Genomic DNA, 26109 nt, shown 5'->3' on the forward strand with positions numbered 1-26109 from the left:
ATGGACAGTGCAGGCAGCCCAAAGCTTCAGGCCCAGATCAAACTGCTCAGGGAAATCCTGGATAACTCAGCTTACCTGCACGAGAGGAGTTCAGATCTAACACTTCAGCAGAAGTCTGTTAAGAGGATGCTCAAGGGTTAGTTATCAGTAAACTAAAGGAAAATATTATTATCATTTGTTAAGGACTGTTCTTCTCATTATAGGTGTTGCAGTTCAAACGGTGCAGTGACCTGGTTCAGGGACGGCACGGCGACCACCCCCAAGCCGCTCGGACCATCAGCTCGCTGACACCAATGTGGTGGACGGCAAATGGCGTTTATTGATGGGTAACAAGGTGTTATATAGCTAGGTTTACAACGTCACATCCGTCTGCTTACATCATAAACTAAACGCTATTGGCTATTAGGGGCCCTATCTTTCCGTACAGCACGATATCTTCCGGCCACCGTTCCCTAACTATCTGCAACAACTTCCCCCCTCCCTATGTATAACAAAACTAGCTAAAATACAACTATCTTATTCTTATTACTATCTTATTCTATTCTTATAGTTTATACCAATCTTAAAATTATATATCATAAACTTGACATAAAACATAAGGCACAAAGAAGGCACGTAGAAGGTAGGGGATGACAGGTAATACCAGGGTGTAGGAATAGGGTGTACCTTGGGATAACTTGAGGGTAATACTGAGTGGATATATTCTTAAAGCAGTTGTCGGTGTTCTACTAACGTGATGTTAACCTTCTCTAGCCGATTCTTGACAAACGGCATGAGCTTATTCAATATACAGGGTCCAAAGATTAGGTTCATCATGATCATTGTGATCGGCCCTATCAAGGTGGATATCAGGGTGGTTAACCACGGCGAACCGGTGAACAAATTTTCGTACCAGCTGCGTTTGGAACAGGGTTCAATGGGTGCTAGTTGGCAAGGCATGGCACTGAAAACTGGTGGCCCTGTAGTTATTTTTGTACTAATTGCTCGAGATTGTTCGATCTGTTCAAGTACCCCATTTAAAGGGCTCGTGTGACTCTACCTGTCCTATAGTGACAAGCTGCAAAATTAAGATAACGCAAAGGCATCGCGGCCCCCTCTTGCAGAGGCTGTTTTGTTGTTTTCTAGATTCGGTCAGCATGGAACTCGCAGGCTCGGGCGGGACGCTTGTCACCGGGGTGTACGGGTTACGGGGGTGTCCGATGATCCGGTCCTGTGAACAGAAACTCACAATTTTCATTAGTTTTATTTTGAAGGTAACAGCCACCTGAATTGGGGTCAGATGCTCTTCCTTTGCAACATGCTTAATCATGAATGCTCCCGCCGGTTTTTCTTTAATTCGGATGGGAATATTTTGGCTCTTAGTTCTGTTTACCTTCTTTTTCTCCTTCCTTAAGTCTGAATCAGTTGTGAGCCACTCGTCCTGACTAGTGTCTGATCCGGAGTCGGAACTCGACTGACTGGTCACTTCCGGGCTCCAGTACTGCCCCTCCCTCGGGCTTCCTCTCGGCCCCACCCTCGGGCTTCCTCTCGGCCCCTCCCTCGGGCCTTCTCTCCGCCCCTCCCTCGGGCTTGCTCCCGCCCCCTCCCTCGGGCCTTCTCTCGGCCCCTCCCTCGGGCCTTCTCTCCGCCCCTCCCTCGGGCCTTCTCTCCGCCCCTCCCTCGGGCTTCCTCCCGGCCCCTCCCTCGGGCTTGCTCCCGGCCCCTCCCTCGGGCCTTCTCTCCGCCCCTCCCTCGGGCCTTCTCTCCGCCCCTCCCTCGGGCTTCCTCTCGGCCCCTCCCTCGGGCTTGCTCCCGGCCCCTCCCTCGGGCCTTCTCTCCGCCCCTCCCTCGGGCCTTCTCTCCGCCCCTCCCTCGGGCTTCCTCTCGGCCCCTCCCTCGGGCTTGCTCCCGGCCCCTCCCTCGGGCCTTCTCTCCGCCCCTCCCTCGGGCTTGCTCCCGGTCCCTCCTTCGGGCCTTCTCTCGGCCCCTCCCTCGGGCCTTCTCTCCGCCCCTCCCTCGGGCTTGCTCCCGGCCCCTCCCTCAGGCCTTCTCTCCGCCCCTCCCTCGGGCTTGCTCTCGGCCCCTCCCTCGGGCCTTCTCTCGGCCCCTCGCTCGGGCTTGCTCTCCGCCCCTCCCTCGGGCCTTCTCTCCGCCCCTCCCTCGGGCTTGCTCCCGGCCCCTCACTTGGGCCTTCTCTCCGCCCCTCCCTCCCTACGTCAACTCCGACGTAGTCCAAAGAGTAGTTTTTAATCGTTATGGGGGATCCTGGCCACCCTGATCAGATTCCTTATATCGTTCTGTGGAATGATATCCTAAAAGAACCCCCCATTTGGCTACAAATGTGTATGGTAAAATGTGGAAATGGGCGCAAAGTACTAGCAATGAGAATGAGGGGGAGAGAAGCCCCCCATTCCATCTGCGCCATCCATGCCGAAATTCCCTGTCCTCCAGGAGCTACCCGAAAATCCAGTTTTACCACCCTATAGCCCCCAAGAAACACAAATCCCCCCTGTGGTGCCGGATCAACATGGTGGTTCTGCCCAGGATGACCCTTTATCCCCACCAACACCAGAAGGGGTCAAAGTTCAGCCTGGTGGGAACTGGTGAGGCCATCTCTCCTGACTCCACCAGCTCCCTGGTATCAGTTTTACCGCTAAGGCAGGTCCCTGGAGGAAGTGGGAGCGCGCCCTTCTCCACCACGGACCTGCATAACTGGAAGCAACAAAACCCTCCCTTCTCAAAAGATTGTGGGAGCATGATATCCCTTCTTAAATTTGTAATTTATAGTTATCAACCCACATGGGATGATTGTCAGCAGCTCCTCCATGCCTTATTTACATTGAAAGAGAGGAAGAGAATATTAAGAGGAGCCAGAGAATTGATACCAGATATAGAAGACCTGACCGAACATGGTCGTAGAAACGTTCAAGATGAATGTGTGCTCCTCCAACGGCCGGAGTGGGATTACCATACAGTGGACGGGTGAAGGTCCACTGAGTTGTTTTGGCAGTTTCTGATACAAGGGCTTCAAAAAAAAAAACAAAAAAAAAAAACAAAACACCAAGGCAACGATAGCAAAAGTAGCAGCTTTACAAGCCACTCCACCCCATTGTCCTATAGATAGGAAGCTTCCCCAAGGAAGGGAAAGGAAGGATAATATGGGGAACTACCCAGATGATCCATTCTTGACCGAGATCAGTGTGCGATTTGTAAAAAGAAAGGACATTGGAAAAATGAATGTTCGTACCGAAATGTGCCACCAAACTCACGAGAAATTCTATTTATGAAAAAAGAAAATGACTGACAGGGCCGAGGCTCTGACAGCCCCAAGAGCCCAGGGTAACTTTGAAGGTTCGGGGGCAACCTGTGTCGTTCGTTATTGGCACCGGAGCGTCACACTCAGTAACTTAAAGAACCATTAGGCCCCCTGTCCCAAGAGACAACTAGGGTACAGGGTGCCACCGGACGGATGGCAGCATTTACGTAAAAGACAGAGTCCGGTATGCAGGGGCCACAGTGGGGACACAAGAAGACCGAGTAATATGGGCCCAAATCGTTGCCGCGTGGCAGTTCGGCACAAAGAGCTGAACTCATTGCTCTGACACGAGCGCTACGATGGGCAAGAGGAAAGGTGGTAAACATCTATACTGATAGCTGGTATGTCTTTGCCACTGCCCATGTGCATGGGCAGATATACAAAGAAAGGGGACTATTAACATCAGAAGGAAAAGGCATAGAAAAATAGAGAAGAGATCTCAGCCCTACTGGAAGCTGTGTGGGCCCCTCGAGCAGTAGCTATTATCCATTGGCCAGCACACCAAAAGGGAAATAGTCCCCAGATACAGGGCAACACTCTAGCCAATAGAGAAGCAAAACAGGTGGCTCAACAGCCAGTGGGGCCACTACAAATATTAACATTAATGCCTCAGACCCAGTGGCTGAAATACCCCCCCAATATACTGAAGCCAAGAAAGATTTATATAAAGGACCATCAAGGGGAAGAGGGAGATGCAGGATGGTGGTAGCTGCCAGGAGGAATAATGTGTTTATCTGAACAGATGGCAGAAACCTGTCTACGAGACTTCCACTCCAGCATGCACCTCTCCCCTAAAAATGCACTTGAATTGGTATGACCTCACCTCTGGACGTCAGGTCTACGCCAGAAGTTGGAGAGGATCTCTGCCCGATGTGCTACATGTGCTCAAGTGAACCCCAAAATATCCTCACCAAACCAGGGAACTAGACTTTACCGAGATAAAACCCGGAAAGTTAGGATATATATATCTACTGGTATTCGTGGACACATACTCGGGATGGGTGGAGGCTTACCCAACAAAAGCAGAAACCGCCGCTATAACTGCGAAAAAGCTCATGCAAGAAATAATTCCTCGGTTTGGTTTACTACACGGTTAGTATCAAAAGCCTTGGAAATCACCTGGAAATTGAGGTGTATCTACCATTCCCAGAGCTCAGGAAAGGTAGAAAGAATGAACTGTACCTTAAAGGAAACGCTTACTAAATGGAATATTGATACAGGGGCTAACTAGGTCAATTTATTCCCAATGGCGCTTTTACGAGCACAGTGCACCCCATATAAGATAGGACTATCCCCCTATGAAATACTCTGTGGGAGACCCCCGCCTTTGTTCCCCAAAACCATGAGCATCACTAACAGCTCTCCAGTGTTCCTCCAGGCAGTACAAAAGGTACGAGAGCAGATACACCGAGGCTTGCGAGACCACTACGAGAGCCAGAAGCCTATACAAGAGCCAGCTCACCCATACCAACCAGAGGACTTGGTGTACATCAAAAGTTTCCGAACAGCATCATTGGAACAGGTGGACAGGGCCACACCAAGTGATACTTCACACTCCAACAGCGGTAAAGGTCGCCGGAAAAACTGCGTGGATTCATCACTCCCACGTGAAACCAACTCCTCCTCAACCGAATCCAGATTCAGATAAGTGGACTATTTCCAAGAACCCTAGTAACCCACTAAGGGTCACAATATGGAGAAAACGAGTAGACAGATATGGGGAGCCTGGTTAATTTTAACAGTGTGTATGCAAACTTTGGGGTTAAGATATGAGCACAGTCCTTATCGTCCCATTAACGGGAAATGGGAAATTAGGGATACTGTAAACAGGAAGCACAATCCAGTCAATAAGCACTAGCGACGCCCCTGAAATAACAATTGATTTATGCAAAATAGGGATACCCATACGACGAGCCTCAGCAACAGGAGGAACAGGGTACCAAACAGAGGGTCACGGGGCAGCAGCGGCTCAGGGATGTGGTCCCCATTGTGGGGGAGGAATTACTACAGGAGGTACAATACTACGTATGTCCTGCTATAGGAAATCCTGGTTGTCAAGGGGATGGCCGGTTTCACTGTGTCCAATGGGGTTGTGAAACAGAATCCTCCTGGGGGCATCACGACCCTTTCATAAGAATAGAGTGGGGTCTGAAGGGTAAATGCAGTATACCCGGAACCTGCAAACCAATCCTTTTTAAACCCCAGTATTGGGGCCGATACGGAACAACCTGGGATACGGGCAGGACGTGGGGACTACGACTGTATGTCCACGGGCCTGACCCAGGGGTCTCCGTAACAATACAGAAGCATTTCCCTACTTTTGAGAAAGATTGCTGGCTATGCCTACATCCGAGACCCCCTTACTATATAGGCGCAGCTACTGAAGGAGCATCTACTCCCAGGAAGCACTCAGACAAGTGTACATGGGATCACCCCAGATTGACCCTTGGGGATGTGCAGGGAGCAGGACTATGCTTGATCGCTGTAGGGTGAGAGATACCCTCTTTGTACCAGAAAAATTGTAACCGAACATTAAGAGTTAATGTTACGAGAACCAGGTATTATGAGGCCGCGACAGGGGCATGGTGGGCCTGTATGAGCAGGCTGACTGACTGTGTAAACACTCAGTAACTTGAATCCTCGGGCACAGGGCCTGATTTCTGTGTATTAGTGTATGTTCTACTCCAAGTGTATTTGTATGGCGGGGATAACGGAAGAGCCCACCTGAGCTACATTGAACATCATCATGGGAGAGAGAAAAGAGCTGCCCCTATATTAATTCCATTACTGGTTGGGGCAGGAATAGCTGGCTCCACCGCGGTCAGGGCTTCTGTGTTAATCACTCAAAAACAGGGATTGCAGGACTTAAGCTCACGTGTATCCCAAGATATGGGATATATGGAAGAGACAGTGGGAAGACTGGAAAATCAAGTGGACTCTTTAGTTGAAATAGTCCTCCAAAATAGAAGGGGACTAGACCTTCTCTTTATGAAGCAAGTAGGCCTATGTGTAGCTCTTGGAGAAATGTGCTGCTTTTATGCAAACCAGTTGACTGCGAGCCCGATCAAGCAGCCGCCTTCAACTGCTTTTGGAGGAGGTTGGCTGTGAACCTGGCTGAGCAGCCGCCTCCGTGCTGCTTATCGCTCAGCCCAGGCAAGCAAACATCTTCTTTCTCAAGGTCTGTGTTCCACTTCCCCCAGGAGATTTTTATGACCTTACAGATCATAAAAATATCCATCTCCTATACACCAAGCAGTGTACTGTATCTGATACGACTCAAAACTGTTGCCTTTTTCTCTAGGTTTTTAGTATTGAAAGAGGAAGTATCTTGGGAGGAAAATAGCATGTGATGGGTTGGTGGCTGAAAATGCAGCCACGAGCAAGTGAAGCTGGCCAGGGCAACTTAAATGTAGCTGTTGCTGATAGGAATAACGTTTGGTGGAAAAAAAAAATGCAAGGGCTGAGAAATATTGGCTGCCATGTACAGTTACGTGCTGGGTAGCAGCAGCATTTCCCGAACATCTGGGCAGAGCTGCAGCTCTGCCCCTGTGACATGTTGCAGGGTTGAGGAAACACAGGGCAAAATGGCCTCAGTGCCTCTATTTTTATGCGCGCACACACACACGTATGTGATCTTTGAACTCACTTCTCTCTTACTTTGTTTGCAGTGAACTAGAAAGAAAATGTATTTCCATGTTCTTCCTCTACTGCCCAAGATTTAGCACTGCTAGTGTTTTTGTTATACAGCCTTGAGCACAGCTATCCCAAAGTGTGACTCAAACAGTTTCCCACCTTTAATTTGCAGTCTTTAGTAGCATAGAAACTTTGTGGGGGGGAAAAAAAAAAAGTGCTCCTGTATGTACATACTTCCCTTTAAAGTACAGTATGACTTTGAAAAATGCATCTGCACAGCTCGTTGTGAAGCAACATTCCCATTTCCAGCTTGTATCAGAAACACAGTCATTTTGTCCGTATGCTAAAAGCAAACATCCGCAATCCGTGTCCTTCTTGCACAGATTTATTTATTCACTGTGGATGCAGGAGAGCTTATTATGGGAAAGAGCCTGATCACTGGGATGACTGTTCTGCTGGGCAAAACATGCCAGGACCATAAACTGCAAAGGGATATTAGGAAATAGGATTAAGAAATCAGGAGCAGTTCATACTCATTTTCATCCTTAGTGTGTGGGAAAACTAGAAATTGGTGTATTTAAAGCTGGTGACTTTTGATAAACAAGACAGTCTGTACTTCAGTACTGATCAGATGGGAGGAGATGACTTTAGAAATTCTGGAGTTTCATAGGAAGTCTCCCAGCTTCCCTGTCTGATTTAGGCAATAGGAAGCTAGCAGTGATGATGGAGTGACTTATGCTTTTGCCTTGCTTTCCAGTTGGCCTGCTGCTGTGGTACTGCTGCTTGTTCCTTGTGCTGCAAATGCTGCCCCAAGATAAAGCAGTCAACGAGTACTCGCTTCATGTATGCGCTTTACTTCATCCTGATGGCTATCATCTCTTGCATCTCTTGCATGATGTCAACGACAGTAGCAAACAAAATGAAAGTGCACATAAGTGAGAGACACAACTCTACTATTACTCATGAGGAGAAACGGGGCTCCTTTTAGGTCTCTTCATGTACACTGGGGACTGTTCTGTGGCATCAAGAAACACTTGATTCCCTCCACCCCACCACTTTGAGGGAGTGGTCTGGAAGTGGAGGGAGTGGAAGGGACAAGTCTGTGTTGTGCTTATTCCTCTGGATTGCTCACCCTTCAAGTTTATTTCACAACGGAAAGAGGAGTCAAGGATCATAGGACTAGTGGCCTTCCTCTTTTGTTGAATAAAAACCCATTGCAATAAACTCAGCCCACGCTGGACAGGCAGAACATATTCACTAGAATATGTTACAGTGCTATGGTAGAACAATTTTTCTGTGGGTAGACCTTTTTCAAATGAGAAGCTCATCAGGAACCTCAGTGTGGGTTTTAGAGGAGATATTTTGTCCCTTGGCCTCTGTCAGCACACAGAAAGTAACAGCAGAGGAAACAGAAAGGACAGCCTAATCCTAGCTGCTAAAGGCCTCTCTGGCATGGGATTCCTCACAGGTTCACTCTAACACTGCACGAGTCTCTGGTATTGTAGCAGAGGGATGGAAAATGTTAAAAAGATAGCTCTTCAAGTGCTGCAATTATAATTTCCATTCTGTGTTATTGGTGTTGTGTCACAGACTGCCACAATGCTGATCCCTTTACAAAGGTTTCTCAAGTGTATGTGAATCATCATGTTCCCATGGCCTCTAACCACAGCAGATGCAGTTCAGATTTAATTGTCTTTTTAATTAAAAATCTTCAAAAGAATAAAAGGAACTGTGGCTAAAACTATAGACTTTAAAATCAAGCTTTTCAGAGTCATAGTATAGCTTTCCTGAGATAAATGCCTCTTTCTAAGGGGAGGGGAAAATGGTTGGATTTAACTTTTAAAAGTGAAGCAGCATAGGACTGAAACTTAGTTTCTGCCTCAAACATGGCACGAGGCCTGCTATGCGGTTGTGACCCAGCTTGCCCTAGAGGCCCAGGAGGTTTCAGTAGCTGCAGGCCTCTGCTTTGGTGGTGCAGCATGCCTGGGGTGGCTTCCTTGTGAAACCACTTGCTGGTCCCATTGGGTCTCTGCTTCCTGTGTGCCTGTTATCTGCAAAACCTTTCCCTTCGGGTATAGTTGAATTCACCATGTGGAAGCAACGCAGATGAGCAGACTGGCTAATGCTTGAGGGCTTCTGTGCTCCACTCTCCACAACCTTTTCTCATGGCTGCCGGCCATCAGAAGTTGATGGCAGCCCTGCAAGAATGCCCAGTACAGACATGGTGTTGTCCATAACCTATGCCTTTTAAAATTACTTAACCTGTGCATGCTGAAACTTCTTGCCAGAAATTACTTCGACTTGCTAGTTGCTTAGATTGACAATAAAGTGAATAGTCCAAGGAACTGAAGTGTTTGGAAGACAAGTTACATGCTCGTAACCAAATTTCATATAGTCATTTTTTCACCAGTAGTATGGTTTTCATGCCGTTTGTATCCCTAACAAAAAATGAATACATTTTATCCAAACAGAAAAGTGATTCAAAGTCATTAAGCAGCCTTAAACAACATGCTTTTCAGTACTGCCAAATTTCTTTTCCAGTTCTTAATGTTGAAAGCTCAGCTGTAGGAAGAAAATGGCACAAAGAGTAGCTGTTTGTGTGAACTGGAAGGATAATTGCCCTCTTAATTTAGAGCATTTGATGGCTTTGAATGGGAAATGGAACATCTGAAAGTGGGCTTTCTCTATCTGTTCTCTAATTTAATAATTATGTTCTGGGTTGTTTAAAGTTCAAAGACTCCTGAAACTAATTCAGCCTGGTTGTAGTAGAGTTGACCTTCCAAGTATCTATCCAGATTGGGAAGCTGAGACTGGTTAATAATGAAATGTTTCTTGAAAGTGCTGGGTATTTATTGATTCCATTGCTTTGAGACAGACCCTGGAGTAGTCCTAGCTCCTGAAGCCACACAGTGAGCAAAAGCTTTGCATGATGCTTATAGGGCCTCACCTGCCTTTTCTTGAGAAGTGAGAAAGGACAGATTTAATTAATTTTAATTAGACTATTTTAATATTAAAAGTAACACTAAAAATGTCAAATGTATTTCAGTGCAGTCCTTTACTGAGCCAGAGTCTTGGCATAGCATCATGTGTCTCCTTTACCATTGCAGAGATCAAATAATCATCCTAATGTTATGTAAAAGGAATCTAACCCTTGCAAATGAGTCTTTCTCTGTTGTTTGGCTATAAATTTCCAAGTTTGAAGTAGTTCTAAAAGTATTTATTGCAGCACTGTAGCCTTTAGACTTTTGGAGGTGTTTTGGGAGTAAGCCACAGCAAGTACACGTCTCTTTTGGACTCCTTAAAAAGAGACTTTTAAAGAAGTTTTGCAGTATTTGGCCACCAGCTTGTGAGACAGTTTTTCAGTTCCTTTGCAGGTGCAAAACCAGCATGAGGGCCCCAATCTCAGCAGTTCCACGTCCTTACCAGACTTGGGTGGGGATGAAACCTTGCGTCAATGGAAGGGCACTGTGCCTATTAAGTATTTGGTTACAGAATCAAAACCTTGATTCCTAATCTAACTGGCAGCATTTTGAGAGCCTGGTACTATGTGGTGAGCCTTAAAACCTGATGAAAGAAGGGACACTGTATTTTTGGAAAGCTTTTTCTACATTCTTTTCCCTTGTCTTCCCTCTTCCCTGGGCTGCTTCTGTGTATCTAGGACACCATGGGACAGAGGTGTGGAGGATTAGATGATGAAAAGTATTGAAAGAAGTCAAAGCATTTGTACTTGATGTCTGGGGGAAGAGGCAAGAATCAGTGGAGGGATGGTAAGGGAAAGGATAATATTGGCTAGGAAAATGGTCCGAGTATTAGTGTGTGGAATAGATTGCGGAGAAGCAAGGTTATGTCCCAAGGAAAAAGATAGAGTACAGCATCAGGCAAAACAAGGAAAGAAAGCAGAACCCAAGCTGAAGGAGGACTTATGTGCCTTGGTCACTATGTATTCTCCCCTGCTGTTCTCTGTGATGGTCTTGCTTACAGGGTTGAGCACCAGTGGCCCCAAGCTGGCAGTGGCTGCCCTCTGGGAGCCGCATGGCCACGTTGGCTCAGGGCACTGTTATTTGGGGTGCCAGCAAGAGCACAGCAAGTTCAGGATGGTCTGTACCTGCTCGTGTGGAGGCAGCCATTACAACGAAAGGCTTTGGCTCAGGTAATTACTGATTTGCCCCGATAGCATCGTTGCTAATGTGGCTGCGGGTCTTGATGTCCCGCGAGCAGGCACAGTTCCTGGGCAAGGCTGCTTTGTCCCTTGCTCAGAGGCCAAAGCATTTAGATTGTGTTGCTTTTAAAAGCATAAAGGTAAATATTTCACTGTATCAAGCTTGCCATGGGTTTACGAGTGGGCAGAGCAACCCAGCAAAGTGTAGGTAGTGGGGCAGGCTGTGAGGCGGCCGGCACGCTTGGGGCCGCTCTGGGGCAGCCTGATGAACTAAGCCACTGGTCTAAGCCTGATGGACTAAGCCACGTGTGCCCTTTCCCTTGCAGCAGCCCGAGCGTTGAGCCCAGCACTGTGCTCGTGTTTGTTATCTGCCGGGCCCCCAAGGGCTTGGTTTGCTTCATGCTTCATTACTTGAGGATCACTGGTGTCTCAGGAAGGGGTGCTGGCTCCCACGGGCCCGCGTGGCCCCTGTTCATGACTGCACGAGGGCTGTGTATGCCGCATAATGGCCGAGCTCTTTGTTGATGTAGGCACAAACCCAACTATTGTTCTTGCGAATTCATCCATTTCTGTCAGCATGATCTGTAAGGAAATTGCTGCAGAATGGAGGGGGGGAGGAAGTATACAGGGTCAAAAATCAAGATCTCAGAAACCTACACAAAATAAATTACAGTTTGCCATTTACAACTACCTGAAGGAATGTTTTGAATTAGCTAGTCAATTAATTGAGTTCCATGGCATTTTTTGTGTTATTAAGTCCCATAATCAAAATACTGTTTGGTACCAAGTTCAGGTTTTGCAGAAGACCCTTGTGTTTCAGAACTGAGGAAAGGCATTGCAATGGTCCATATGGTTTCTTGGGAGCTCTCTAAAAAGTCCTGGATGCAAGTTAGTCAGACCCAGTCACTTACTGTGCAGCTTAAGCAGTGCTAGTGATCCTTGAGTTACTTCTGGAAGAGTACCTCAGCATGGCACAACCTGAATCCGTTTTTCTAATAGGGCACAGCTGCCCTGGAACCTTCTGATTTTTATCTTCCCATGTTCTAGCCCACCTAAGACTAGCCCAACATCATAGTTCAGTTTTCCTGTTCTCCTCGTCTCCTCAGCTTCAGCTGAGGGTTTCTACCATACAGAGGGGCCTTTATTTCTTTGAAACGACCAGTGGCTTTCTAATTAAATGCTTCTATTTCTGAGCAGCTGAACAGCTCCCAGGCAGTGAAGGGAGGGGAGCTCAGCTGGCACAAGGAGGCCACGCACACGGGGATCTCGGGCACAGAAACCTGCTTTTTGGGCCTTGAGTGTCACGTCTGTGTGGTGAAACAGAGGCCAAAATGTGCAGCTCTTTGCTTTACTCTTACAGCAAGGGCAGGGCCTCAAAGGCAAATATTCAATAAGTCAAGAAAAAGGTAGAATTTTCCTACTTCTCTTTATAAAAAAAAAAAAAAATCAGGGTAGTTGGAGCAACACCCTTTCCAAAGCGAGGCGGAGGGGAATAGCTGCTCCTGTGCCCTGTGGGTGCAGTGTATGATGCGCGCGGATCGGACTCCGGTATAATGAACCAAAGACCCTTTATTGAGCATCAGATACAACTTATATACTGTACTAAGCCAGATACAATCCTTATTTGCCTACAAGCACACGAAGCGTGGTTGCTAAATAAGCCAATAGTCGATAAAGAATTACGTCAAAATTATCTAATAAGTTTCTTGATCACGCACCAGCCGTGCAGTTGCAGTTTTCTTCTTTTTGTTTGCTTTGTTCCTTATCTGTACAGACATTACAGTACAGACATTCTGTACTGCCATCCTTGAGTTTAATTAACAAGACACCTGCACTGCCATCCTTGAGGTTGATCATCTGCTAGCAAGGCATCCTGTACTGCTGTTCTTGAGGTGGGCCTCCACATGTGGGTGCACTTCTCTGGATGCTTTTGTGGGTGGCGACACGAGCCAGAGCTTGGCACCCGGTGCCGACAGTGCTGCCCACGTGGCTTCACGCAGGCTGGACGGGATGCTCAACAAGATCTGTGCTGTGCCATGAAGCACAACAGGGAGCAGCTTCCCGGAGGGCAGGAAGGGGCAGGGGTGGCTCGTGCTGTTGGAGCCAAGGGAGGGATGGATGGGCCTGTAGTCCAGAGTCGGCTAAAGGCCTTGGCAGCCCTGGGAAACACTCAATGCTCGTGTTTCACATAGTGTCATAGAATCATAGAATGCTTAAGGTTGGAAGGGACCTCTAGAGATCATCTAGTCCAACCCTCCTGCACACGCAGGGTCACCTAGAGCACGTGGCACAGGACTGCATCCAAGCGGGTTTGGAAGATCTCCAGAGAAGGAGACTCCACAACCTCTCTGGACAGTCTGTTCCAGCGCTCTGTCACCCTCACTGTTAAGAAATTTTTCCTTAAGTTCCTATGGAACTTTTGGTGCTTCAGTTTGTGGCCGTTTCCTCTAGTTCTATCTGTGGCCACCACTGAAAAGAGGCCAGCACCATCCTCCTCACTGCTTCCCTTGAGGTACTTGTAGACACTGATCAGGTCCCCTCTCAGCCTTCTCTTCTCCAGGCTGAACAGGCCCAGCTCCCTCAGCCTCTCCTCATAGGGCAGATGTTCCAGGCCCCTGATCATCCTTGTAGCCCTGCGCTGGACTCTCTCCAGCAGCTCCACATCCCTCTTGCACTGGGGAGCCCAGAACTGGACACAATACTCCAGATGCGGTCTCACCAAGGCTGAGTAGAGGGGGAGGATCACCTCCCTCGACCTGCTGGAGACGCTCTTCTTAACACACCCCAGGATCCCATTGGCCTTCTTGGCCACGAGGGCACACTGCTGCCTCATGGTCACCTTGTTGTCCACCATGACACCCAGGTCCCTCTCTGCAGAGCTGCTCTCCAGAAGGTCAGTCCCCAGACTGTACTGCTGTCTTGGGTTATTCCTCCCCAGGTGCAGGACCTTGCACTTGGCCTTGTTGAATTTCATGAGGTTTTTCACCGCCCACTTGTCCAGTCTGTCCAGGTCCCTCTGGATGGCAGCACAGCCCTCTGGGGTATCAGCTACTCCTCCCAGTTTCGTATCATCAGCAAACTTGCTGAGGGAGCACTCTGTGCCTTCATCCAGGTCATTGATGAATAAATTGAACAGGACTGGACCAAGGACTTACCCCTGGGGGACACCGCTAGCTACAGGCCTCCAACTAGACTCTGCACCGCTGATCACCACCCTCTGAGCTCTGCCATCCAGCCAGTTCCTAATCCACCTCACTGTGCACTCATCTATCCCATACTTCCGGAGCTTGCCCAGGAGGATGTTGTGAGGGACAGTGTCAAAAGCCTTGGTGAAGTCAAGATAGATGACATCCACTGCTCTCCCCTCATCTATCCAGCTGATCATTCCATCATAGAAGGCTATCAGGTTAGTCAAGCAAGATTTCCTCTAGGTGTATCCATGCTGAGTGCTCTTGAGCACCTTCTTGTCCTCCACGTGCCTGGAGACAATGGCCAGTATGAGCCGTTCCATCACTTTTCCGGGGACGGAGGTGAGGCTGGCTGGCCTGTAGCTGCCTGGGTCCTCCTTCTTGCCCTTTTTGAAGACTGGCGGGACATTGGCCTTCTTCCAGTCCTCCGGCACCTCCCCTGTTCTCCAGGGTCTTTCAAAGATGATGGAGAACGGCTTAGCTATGACATCCGCCAGCTCCTGCAGCATTCTGGGGTGCATCCCCTCAGGGCCCATGGATTTGTGGGTATCGAGTTTCCTTAGGTGCTCTCTGACCCAATCTTCCTCTACCCAAGGTAAGTCTTCCTCTCTCCAGGCTTCTTCTCTTGTCCCTAGGGCCTGGGGCTCTAAAGGGCTGCCCTTGGTAAACACCGAAGCAAAGAAGGCATTGAACAACTCTGCTTTTTCTGTGTTATTTGTAACCAGGGTGCCCATCCTGTTCACCAGCGGACCCACGTTTTCCCTGATCTTCCTTTTGCTGTTAACATATTTGAAGAAGTTTTTCTTGTTATTTTTAATACCCCTTGCCAGCTTGCCTTCCAGACGTGCCTTAGTTTTCCTTGTCGCATCTCTGCATTCCCTGACTACGTTCCTGTATTTCTCCCAGGGGGCCTGTCCTTTTCTCCACATTCTGTATACTGCCACCTTCTGCTTGAGCATTGCCACAAGCTCCTTGCTCATCCACGCAGGTCTCCTGCCCCCACTGCCTGACTTCTTACACACAGGGATGCACTGTTGCTGGGCGTGGAGGAAGTGCCACTTGAAAACTAACCAGCTCTCTTGGGTCCCCCTTCCTTCTAGAGCTCTAGCCCAGGGGATTCTTCCGAGGAGGTCTCTGAAGAGGGTCAAGTTGGCCCTCCTGAAGTCCATTGTTGCAAGGTTACTTACAGCCCTGCCACCTCCTCGTTGGATCCTGAACTCCACCAACTCATGGTCGCTGCAGCCGAGGCTACCCCCCACCTTCACTTCTCCTACAAGTCCCTCTCTATTTGTTAGCACGAGGTTCAGTAGCCCACCTCTCCTCATCGGCTCCTCCACAACCTGCATCAAAAAGTTATCGTCGACACTCTGCAGGAACCTCCAGGACTGTTTGTGCCTGGCTGTGTTGTCCTCCCAGTTGATGTCGGGGTAGTTGAAGTCCCCCATGAGAACCAGGGCCTGTGACTGTGAGGCAATATCCAGCTGCCTATAGAAGGCCTCATCAACTTCCTCATCCTGGTCAGGTGGCCTGTAGCAGACACCCACCACAGTGTGTCCCACATTAGCCTACCCTCTAATCCTTACCCATAAACTCTCAACTTGCTCATCATCCACCCCCAGGTTGAGCTCCATGCATTCCAGTTGCTCTCTCACATAAAGAGCAACTCCACCACCTCGCCTTCCCAGCCTGTCCTTCCTAAAGAGCGCATAGCCTTCCATGGCAGCGCTCCAGTCGTGCGAGCTATCCCACCACATCTCTGTGATTCCAAGGAGATCATGACGCTGGGACTGCACACAGATCTCCAGTTCGTTCTGCTTATTCCCTATGCTTCGCGCATTGGTGTACTGGCATTTCAAGGAAGTAATCGAGCCTGCAGGTTTCCCAGGAAGGGTGAAAGAGGACCCTCTGTGATCATTTCCTATCCTCACTTCCCCTCTAGCATACTCCCACTGGAAACCATCTGACCTTGGCTGCGTGGTAGTTTGCTGTGTCTGTGTGACACTCCCCTTCCCCCTTCTTGCCTAGTTTAAAGCCCTCCTAACCAGGTTGGCCAGCCTTTTGGCAGAGACGTGTGCCCCTCTTGCTGAGATGGTTCCCATCATTCCCCACTAGCTGGTGGTCATCAAACAGAGTCCCATAGTCATAGAAGCCAAAACCCTGTCGCCAAGCCCAGCAGTGCAGCCAGTTGTTAATCTGCCATATCTGCCTTCTCCTCCTTGAATCCATTCCCCTCGTTGATAGGATAGAGGACAACACTACCTGGGCTCCCATACCTTTGACCAACTGTTCATGTCCCTTGAACAGTTATGTCCAGACTGAGGGGTAGCAGCAGCAGAAGGTGCTAGTGTCAAAGGAAACCAGGGACAACGTGGAGGTGCAACGACTCAACGTAGGCTCTGTTATGGGCAGTCCAGTGCTCACTTTCATGGCTTGTGACCTTCTGTACTTTCTAGATCGCCTTCTACGAGCAGCTATGCAAGGGCATTCAGGCAGGAGACGTGTGAGAAGCTGGTGAGCTACTCCGCCGTGTACAAGGTCTGCTTTGGGATGGCCTCTTTCTTCTTTCTCTTCTTCTTGTTCACCATCAAAGTGAACAACAACAAGAGCTGCAGAGCGTACATTCACAACAGGTAAGTGTGTGTTTCCTTGCCAGGTTCCCAGGCCTCTTTCTAGACTGGTTTTACTTATTTTCCAGTCAGGTGTAGCACTGGGGGGTGGGGGAAAGGAGTTGGTTTTGCTGCTTCTGTCAGATATAACTTAATCAAGCACAAATGAACTTAAATGGCAATCAGCCAACACTTACTTAAGAGTTGGGATTTAAGTAGAGATTTCTTATGGCACTTGAATTGTTAATTGCTGTTATAACCAGATTTTTTTTTTCCTTGTCCAGATTCTGGTTTATTAAGCTTATACTTCTGGCAGCAATGTGTTCAGGAGCCTTCTTCATTCCTGACCAGGATGCTTTTCTCAATGGTATGACCTTACTCTGTTAGGGTGTGCTACTCTGTTAGGGTGTACCGCTTACAGATCCTGAAGGCCAGAACAGCATAAGCATTGCTGTATTTCTGTAAGTAAAGACATTTTTTTTTGTGATCAAGAGGCCAAATGGGTGAATAAATACTGTGGCTGGGCTGTCACTCAGTTTTTTTAAGGAGCAGAGAGCTGTGCTGATGCAGATGGCCTTGGATGCTGAGCACAGAGGCACAGTGCACTTGGGGCTTAGCTATCTTCCAAGCAGATAACACAAATTTAATAATGTGAAATCAGACTTCTTGTGGAGTATTGTAAACCTGCTGTTGATTATCCCATGCCTGAAGCATTTCCAATTTTTGAAGGCAGGCTGGCCCCCGTCAGCCCCACCAGCACGGGCCAGGCGCTCTGAAGGTGTTCTCCTGTCTGGACCAATGTTAAATACCATAATCGGGAAAAGTCCTGATGATACCAAGATGAGTTGGTTGCCAGGTCTTTGTAAGACCTGTCCACTTTGGAGTCTGCGGGTGGGTGGATGAAAGGCTTCATAATCCAGCAGGGATGTCGCTTCTGCAGGGAAGATGCTGACTGAGGCAATTCCAGCCATGCACCAGCAGCAGAGGGAAGGGACAGTGTGGTCAGGATCATCTTTGCAGCTTCCATGAGCAAGGAGAGTCTTGCTGTCTTAGGGACCTTCAGGCTGAAGTTTTCTGTCATAAATAGGAAACATCAGGATTTGTTTTGGAGGATGCTAGTTTCCATAATCCCCTCTGCTGAAAGGAGAGGAGAAAAACCTGCTTCCTGCTTTCCTAGAGCCTGTTAAATTTTTGCCTTAGTTGTTTTGACTCCTCTGTGAGTAGCAATACAAATGGAGCCTGACTTGAAGCCTTTCTTTATGCATGGGTTTTCCTGATGGCCGATAGCTCTGCTGCTCCTTGGTGCTCCCTCAGCCAGGGCAAACCACTTTTTGGGTTGTCAGCTGCCTGCTTCTACAAAGACCTGCTGGACCTGTATGATTTTGACACCCATCCCCTCTTTTAAAACTGTTCAGAGTATTTAAAAAGAGGAAGAGGAGGGAGTAACATGAGGTGAAGGGCTGCTTCTCCCTATTCCTTTTCTTCACTGAGTTCTGAGTTACCCCTATGCTCTTGTCTTTAATGTCTATTCACTGGTTGCATTAGAAAATTGTAATGTTAATGCAGTCTCGCAGGTAACCAAGATTCACTTTCATGCTCCCAAGCAACCTTTGATGCAAAAGATGTTTGAGAACTAAGGTGCCTAGGGAAGGGGGGAACAGAGCTTCTGGGGCTGCTCAGAGAGCTGCTGCTCTTGTATCTCCACACTAGGTAGACTGTAGCTGAGAAACCGTTTTCCTTCCCCTAATTTGTTTTTGTCTTTTTTCTGCAAAGCCATGTTCTGTATGTGCTGCTGGACTGTTCTCCAGGAAAGCCCCCCAGTGTAAGATTCACAGCAGATTGCAGGATTTTATTTTCCTTTTTTTGTGTGTGTGTGTGTGGGGGGGGGGAGATGTGTGTTGTTTTTTGTTTTGTTTTGTTTTGTTTTTTCCCTCCTGTCAAGAAACTTCCAGTGTCTTTTTTCCTCCTATCAAAAACCATTCTGGGATCATTCTCCTCTCTCTCTCTTCTTATTTTTTCTATAAATAAGAATCCCCCCCCCCGCCATCATTCCCCCACTCAGCAGTTCAGCAGTTTGTTAATCATGGAGGGAGGGATATTATATGCACGTCCTAGGCTTGCATGAGCTCCAATATTAAATCCGCACTGGTCATGTTAACCTCATCTACGATGGCTTTGTAAAACATTCTGAAATACCTTGCCTTTGGGCTTGTGAGATCCTTACAGATAGGCTGGCTATTTAATTACTCACTCCGGTGGTGGTCTGCTGGCTCCTCTGGTGCCTCTCCCAAACACATGTGCACACCCTGTTTCCTGCCTCTTTTAAAAGCAGCATGCTCAGCAAATACAATAGATTTTGCAAAACAAGAAAAATGTCATTTTTTGCCTCCTTTCAGTCAAACAATGAACTTATGGTGCAGTTGAAAAACAAATCTACATCGTTTGCTAAGCATAACATGCTGGCAATTCTGTTACTTCCCTTCACTTCCACAAGCTTTTTACGAAAGGAAAATACAACGTTAGGATATGGCCAGACTTTGCTAATGCACTTCGATCAGTCATCTTCACTGAAATTTGCTGAATACTGAGAGTCACTTACGGGTTGCATACTACACAGTAATGCAAACTGTATATGCAGCCAAGCTTTTCAAAGGTATCTATATTTACTCAGAGACTTCTGAAATTGTGCACAAGGTCTGTGTTGTCTAAAGCACCAAACGGCTCTTCAAATGCATGTAGGTAAGTGAATAGTTAAGTAGTCAAACACCCTGTCTCTCTCTAACTACTCAATGAATACCACGCATTCTTGGTTCTCTGGGAGCAGCTTGGAACAGAGCGTGAGCCCCACTTTTATTTTTCCATGGTGCTGGAATCAGGAGGGAAAGAATTTGCCATTTTTAGTGCTGGGTTCCAGTACCTTGCAATTTTAGGGTTTAGGCTTCTGTGAAATGCCTTCAGGGCTTTTTTTTTTTTTTTTTTTTCCCCACATCACAAATAAAAGGTCCAGTGTTTTATGTCTGAATATAGCAACTTTGTCTCCACAAAAATTCTTTAGATTAGGAAATCTCTGTATGTGTCCTGAAAAGTTTATTTTGAAGGTGTAGCAGGTTGCAAGCTGAATTCATCAGGCTGCTATTCTTGGGTTAGCTGAGCTGGCCTTTCAGCTGAAATATCTCATCTGCTGCATCTGTGGGGCTCAAATACTCAAACAATGTAATGGCTTCATAGCGTGGATAATAATTCCCTTTTTTCTTGCAGGGGAAGGCAACTGGGGTTTGACCTATTTTCTGCTTGTCTGCCTTGCAGCTTGGCGCTACGTAGGAGCAACGGGAGGTTTCCTTTTCATTGCCATTCAGCTCATCCTGCTTCTTGAATTTGCACACAAGTGGAATAAAAACCGGTATGTGTTGGGCAAGTATATATTTGCATAATATTCTGGGGAACTCCTAAATGAGACATCCCTTGGAATAAAGCATTCAAAATAGTGTGGATGCAGTTTCTGAGAAGACACTTTAATACCAATATTTAGAGGTGTGCATCTCTGCTTCACCTACTTTCCGCCTTTCCCGGTGGAGATGTTTCTTCCTTATTTGTTTCTACTCTCTGCTGTTTCATTCTTGCCCTAAATTGTTCTGCTTTCCAGTGAGTAGTTGTATGCAAAACCAGTCATTTTAGAAGTTCAATTCTACATGAAAACACACCTGCTAAGGCACAGAACTGTGTAAGAAAACAAAACTGGATTGCAAAACATAGCAGTGAGACTGTGCTTAGTGATATAAAGTGGTAAATTCTGTTTTTTGATTGAGCCTAATATACATCAAATAACTTTTTTTTTCTTAAAACATGAAAGTTGCCTTTTTTTCCCCCCTACTTTCATCTGACTATGCAAGATTCTGTTATCAATCCTCTTACATTGTGTTTTGGCATTGATTTAAATTCTGGTGTGAGTACACTCAATATCACCTTCTTATCTCTTAGCCTCTCATCATGCATCAAAATACTTAAATTGTTCCTCCATGTATATGCATGAATTTATGCTTCTCTCTCTTGCCCTTTCTCCTGTTTCCTCTAGCCTGTTCCTCTACAACCTTTGCTACCCTCTTTCATTCCAGTTAGCACACTGACTAATAAGAAAGATTTTAGCAGATTCGTGGACTTTTTAAGATATGTTTCCATGGAAGAGGAGATGAGAGCTCCTCGCACCACAGCTATTTTTACTGGTAATTGCTCCAGATGCTTTTCTGTGGGTGAGAGATTTCTAGCAGCAGCATTTAACTTCGGCACCATTTACATTAGTCTTATTAGACAGCGATACATGCACTCTCTTTGTGCTTGATAATTAGTGCACTCCTCACTGGAATCATCTGGGTTTTTTTGGGGAGGTTTTCTTGATCTGTAAAGGGAGGGGAGGAAAAGATAAGGCTGTCCTCGTCTCCGCAGGACAGCTGGCACAAATCACAAGCAGCTCTGGAACAGTTTGCTGGCTCTGGTCATGCTGGTCCTGTACACGATCGCTGTGGCAGCCCTGGTCGTCATGGCCATCTTCTACATGCGCCCCGAGGGTTGCACATACAAGATCCTCCTCGGGGTTAACGGTGGCCTGTGCCTCTTTGTGTCGCTGGTGGCCATATCGCCCTGTGTCCAGGACCGTGAGTGTGCCACCCTCTTTACCTCTCGAGTTTGCTGACACCTTTACTGTTCGCATACTTTGAGACATGTGCCATATTTGGGGCAAAAAGTCTAATGCTCAGATCTGACGTTTAGATTTGGTGTCGTTCTTGCCCTTATCTTATTCTTATTCTTATTCTTGCCCTTATCTGGGCCCTTATTCAGGGCCCAGAGAGTGGTGATCAGCGGTGCAGAGTCTAGTTGGAGGCCTGTGGCTAGTGGGGTCCCCCAGGGGTCAGTCCTTGGTCCAGTCCTGTTCAATTTATTCATCAATGACCTGGATGAAGGCACAGAGTGCTCCCTCAGCAAGTTTGCTGATGATACCAAACTGGGAGGAGTAGCCGATACCCCAGAGGGCTGTGCTGCCATCCAGAGGGACCTGGACAGACTGGACAACTGGGCGGTGAAAAACCTCATGCAGTTCAACAAGGCCAAGTGCAAGGTCCTGCACCTGGGGAGGAATAACCCCAGACACCAGTATAGGCTGGGGACTGAGCTTGTGGAGAGCAGCTCTGCGGAGAAAGACCTGGGTGTCATGGTGGACGACAAGTTGACCATGAGGCAGCAGTGTGCCCTCGTGGCCAAAAAGGCCAATGGGATCCTGGGCTGCATTAAGAAGAGCGTCTCCAGCAGGTCGAGGGAGGTGATCCTGCCCCTCTACTCAGCCCTGGTGAGGCCGCATCTGGAGTACTGTGTCCAGTTCTGGGCTCCACAGTACAAGAGGGATGTGGAGCTGCTGGAGAGAGTCCAGCGCAGGGCCACAAGGATGATCAGGGGCCTGGAACATCTGCCCTATGAGGAGAGGCTGAGGGAGCTGGGCCTGTTCAGCCTGGAGAAGAGAAGGCTGAGAGGGGATCTAATCAGTGTATATAAATACCTCAAGGGAGGGAGTGCAGAGGACGGTCATGGTATCTTTTCAGTGGTGGCCACTGATAGGACTAGAGGAAATGGCCGGAAACTGAAACATCAAAAATTCCATAGGAACTTAAGGAAAAATTTCTTAACAGTGAGGGTGACAGAGCACTGGAACAGGCTGCCCAGAGAGGTTGTGGAGTCTCCTTCTCTGGAGATCTTCAAAACCCGCTTGGATGCAGTCCTGTGCCACGTGCTTTAGGTGTCCCTGCGTATGCAGGGGGGTTGGACTAGATGATCTCTAGAGGTCCCTTCCAACCCTAAGCATTCTATGATTCTATGATTCTATGATTCTATCTCCTTATCTATGCTATGGAGTAGTATCACTTGTCATCAGTCCAGCTGCTAAAACTAGAGATGTGAGATGTTTTGAGCATGCCATCAGACAGCCTGTAAATAAGGCTCACTTGCTGAGGGCTGGTAATGTGTTGGGGAACTTGCATATTCCTTAGACTGTGGTAACTGTTGAGGTAATAGCTCTCAAACCCATTCAGTTCTTACATTTGCTTTCGACTGCTTGTGATTTACTGTCTGTAAAGTTTGGGCATGCAGATGAGTTGACATAAGTCAGAAATTTTGATCTTTCATCTGTATATCATGGTTTTCCAGAATATTTTGTGTGCTGTTAGTATCTATCAATCGTTGGGCCAGGAAATAGGAGTAATTTCAGTGGCTCCAAAACAGATTTTACAGGCAAATAAAGCTATCATGGCAGCCTGTCAGTAGTTTCTGGAAAGATGACGTTTTTGGCTAGAGCAGAGGGGTGATCCTTTACTTACATGGAAGTCTTAATGCCTTTCTAAAACAGCTAGCAGAACTAAAGGACAAACTCTTCTCTTTAGCCACCAGACAAAATGCATCTAAACTGCCTCAAAATTTAGGAGCTGCTTGAAATAGAACATAAAAGATATTTTCCCCTTTCAAAAGGTTTTAGTGTAACGTTTTTAAAAGATTTGAATTTCCCTTTCAGTTTGTTAAAATGTCTACAAAAATTGTCTCTTGCCCCCTTTCTACTAAAGGCCAACCTCATTCTGGTTTGCTGCAGTCAGGAATCATCAGCTGCTGCATCATATACCTCACTTTCTCAGCATTATCCAGCAAGCCTCCAGAAACCAGTAAGTTCTCTGGTGCTTTATTTAAATCCTTTGAGATATGCCAAGTATTAAAAGGGAAAAGGTCTTTAGCAAAACTTAATTCTCATGAATTTAGAAGTGCTGTTTTTGAGCTGCTTTAGCCTATGAATAAGAAATTGCTAATGCTAAAAATAAATCTATGCAGCATGAGAAACCATGCAGTTGGCCTCCTCCACACATCTTAAATGCTTTGGTCTAGGGGAGCTTAACTCATATCAAGAAGGTTGGATCTGGGGCGCCAGAGCCATTCTGGCCTCCTTCCTAATGACTGCTTACCTGGAGTCCTGCAGCTCGTCACTTGTGCAGCAAGTGCATGTCCTTACCTAACAGGACATGACTAAGTATGTAACAGGTCTGATCACGCGATGGGGAAGAGTTGGAACAAATAGTTCTCGATTGCCTCTAGAAGGGGTGGGTGGGCAGCTCCATCCAAAAGATTGGCCACCACTGGTGAGTAGGTCTCTTCCACCCTGGTGGCTTTGTTCTGTGCTTGCCGTGCTGGCTGCCAGAGGTGACACTGAAATCATTTCTTTTATCTTCTAATTGATATGCTAGGTAGTGTTAGCTCTGACTTCTTTATGAAACAGAGACTTGAGTACTGCTTGTCTTTCATTTTGAGAGTGAAAAATCACAATAAATTGCAGTGTATTATGCGCACAGACTCGGTATAATGAACCAGAGACATTTTATTAAGCATCAGATACAACTTATATACTGTACTAAGCCAGATATAATTCCTTATTTGCAAAAGCATGTGAAGCACAGTTACTAAATAAGCCAATAGTCTAAAGAATTATGTCAAAATTATCTAATAAGCTTCTTGATCACGCACCAGCCGTGCAGTTGCAGTTTTCTTCTTTTTCTTGCTTTGTTCCTTATTTGTTGATAAGACATTCTGTACTGCCATCCTTGAGGTTAATTAACAAGACACCTGCACTGCCATCTGCTAACAAGGCATCCTGTACTGCTGTTCTTGAGGTGGGCCTCCACAATAAATATTTTGGAGTTACCTTGCAATTTAAGATGTCACTGTTCGTAACCAGAACTCCTGTACTCCATGTGTGTTCTTACTACTTGCACTGCAGGCCAGAATAGAGAACTCTGCAGAGTTTTAAATTCCTAATGCTGCAGAAACATAACCAGACTTTAACAGCTTCCTTTTCCCAGCTAACCATTAGATTCACCTGTTTGGATGGAGAACATTCTTTTTGCTTATGGAAGGGTTCCCCGGTTCAGATCAGTATTGCTAACATCTCTTCTTTATTAGCTTTTAGTGTTAAATAATGATCTTATAAGCAGTGTCTTTCAGTGAATATAAAACTTAATGAATTAAACTGAATAAAAATTAATAAAAATTAATAAAAATTAATATAAAACTTGATGAATTAAATTAAGTGTTGGTTTTAGGGCAATTTTGCACTTGCGACAGTCAAAGCCTTCAGCAGGTCATTGCTCTGGCTGTGCTGATATGTGCTGTAAGTGGAAGGTTATTGTATTTGCAAGAGTTGACATCAAGTGCACTCTGTCAGACCCCCTGCTTCAGAGGTGCTCTGCTTTGCCTTAGATGCAGGCAGAGTTCTCCTGGTTTTCATCGTCTCTTGAAGATGTTTCTGTTTTTGTAATACTGGCCTGTGCACATGCTGATACTCTAGAGAGTGTATGGGGAGCTGGCACTCGCTGAGGTCTTCCCATGTCCTGGGGTTCAGATGTACCATACACCTCTTGGCTTATTCTTCAAGCAGGCATCTTCCAGGCGTCTTCAGCCATCTTGCAAGGTGGGCAGGGTGCACAAGGAATGCAGTTTAAATATATTTATTTGTAATATCTGAAAAACACAGTTGTAAAATGATTTTAAAAGGCATAGGCAAACAAAAAAAATCTGTATAATGTGTGCTTATCCCTCTGTGCCTTTGCTTTTTGCTGGGAGATACAGCTGGGAGGTGATCCATGCAATATCCTGCCTTGCTGCCAGGGTGTGCCTGATAGACAAGTGGGAGACAAGGGTGCCTTCCCTTCATTTACACCTACATCCATCCTGTCCCTGTCTTGTGCTGATAAAGTCTTTCATGCAGCCCTGCAGGCAACAAGGGCAGGGGGCCTGGCTCCAGGTTTATCTTTAACCTGGTATAGACTTTGCTGCATTTTTGCCCTCTGGCCTTACACAAAGTTGTGCTGCTGCAATGGAGTTACAGGGAGGCTGCTGGAAGGGAGGAGGAGGTGGGGGCACCGTTTATTTAAACAGCACAAGTTCAGAAAGCTCTTGGTTGATATAAAATGCAGCAGTAATCACCTCCTTTGAGGGTGAGGCTGGAGGCTGCTACTGTTAGTCCATAATCTAAATAATCACCCGCACACTCAACCTGGTGGGTTGAAAAGCAAGCTTTTATTAGCCGACTGGCGGCGGATCTCTTCTTAGAGTTTGCCTGAGATCTGCGCCGTCTTGGGAGAAGTTAATAGAATGCTTAAGGTTGGAAGGGACCTCTAGAGGTCATCTAGTCCAACCCCCCTGCACACG

General features: G+C 46.9%; 1 protein-coding gene across 1 annotated transcript; it reads left to right on the forward strand.

The window, feature by feature from the left end:
* LOC104568095 (serine incorporator 5-like) lies at positions 1 to 23576 on the forward strand (the record flags this gene model as incomplete). The annotated part of the gene is given in 10 exon segments (XM_088537913.1): positions 1 to 136; positions 4678 to 4860; positions 5501 to 5556; positions 7686 to 7859; positions 16729 to 16772; positions 16774 to 16905; positions 17166 to 17248; positions 20188 to 20281; positions 21322 to 21530; positions 23481 to 23576. Coding segments are annotated over 10 exon segments (1207 nt in total), but the record flags the coding sequence as incomplete, so codon positions are not given.
* Between the last annotated feature and the right edge of the window lie 2533 nt (positions 23577 to 26109).

The sequence above is a fragment of the Tinamus guttatus genome, unplaced genomic scaffold (assembly GCF_059628265.1).
Source record: "Tinamus guttatus ecotype Peru unplaced genomic scaffold, ASM5962826v1 Tinamus_guttatus_pri_ptg000894l, whole genome shotgun sequence".
NCBI classification, from domain to species: domain Eukaryota; kingdom Metazoa; phylum Chordata; class Aves; order Tinamiformes; family Tinamidae; genus Tinamus; species Tinamus guttatus.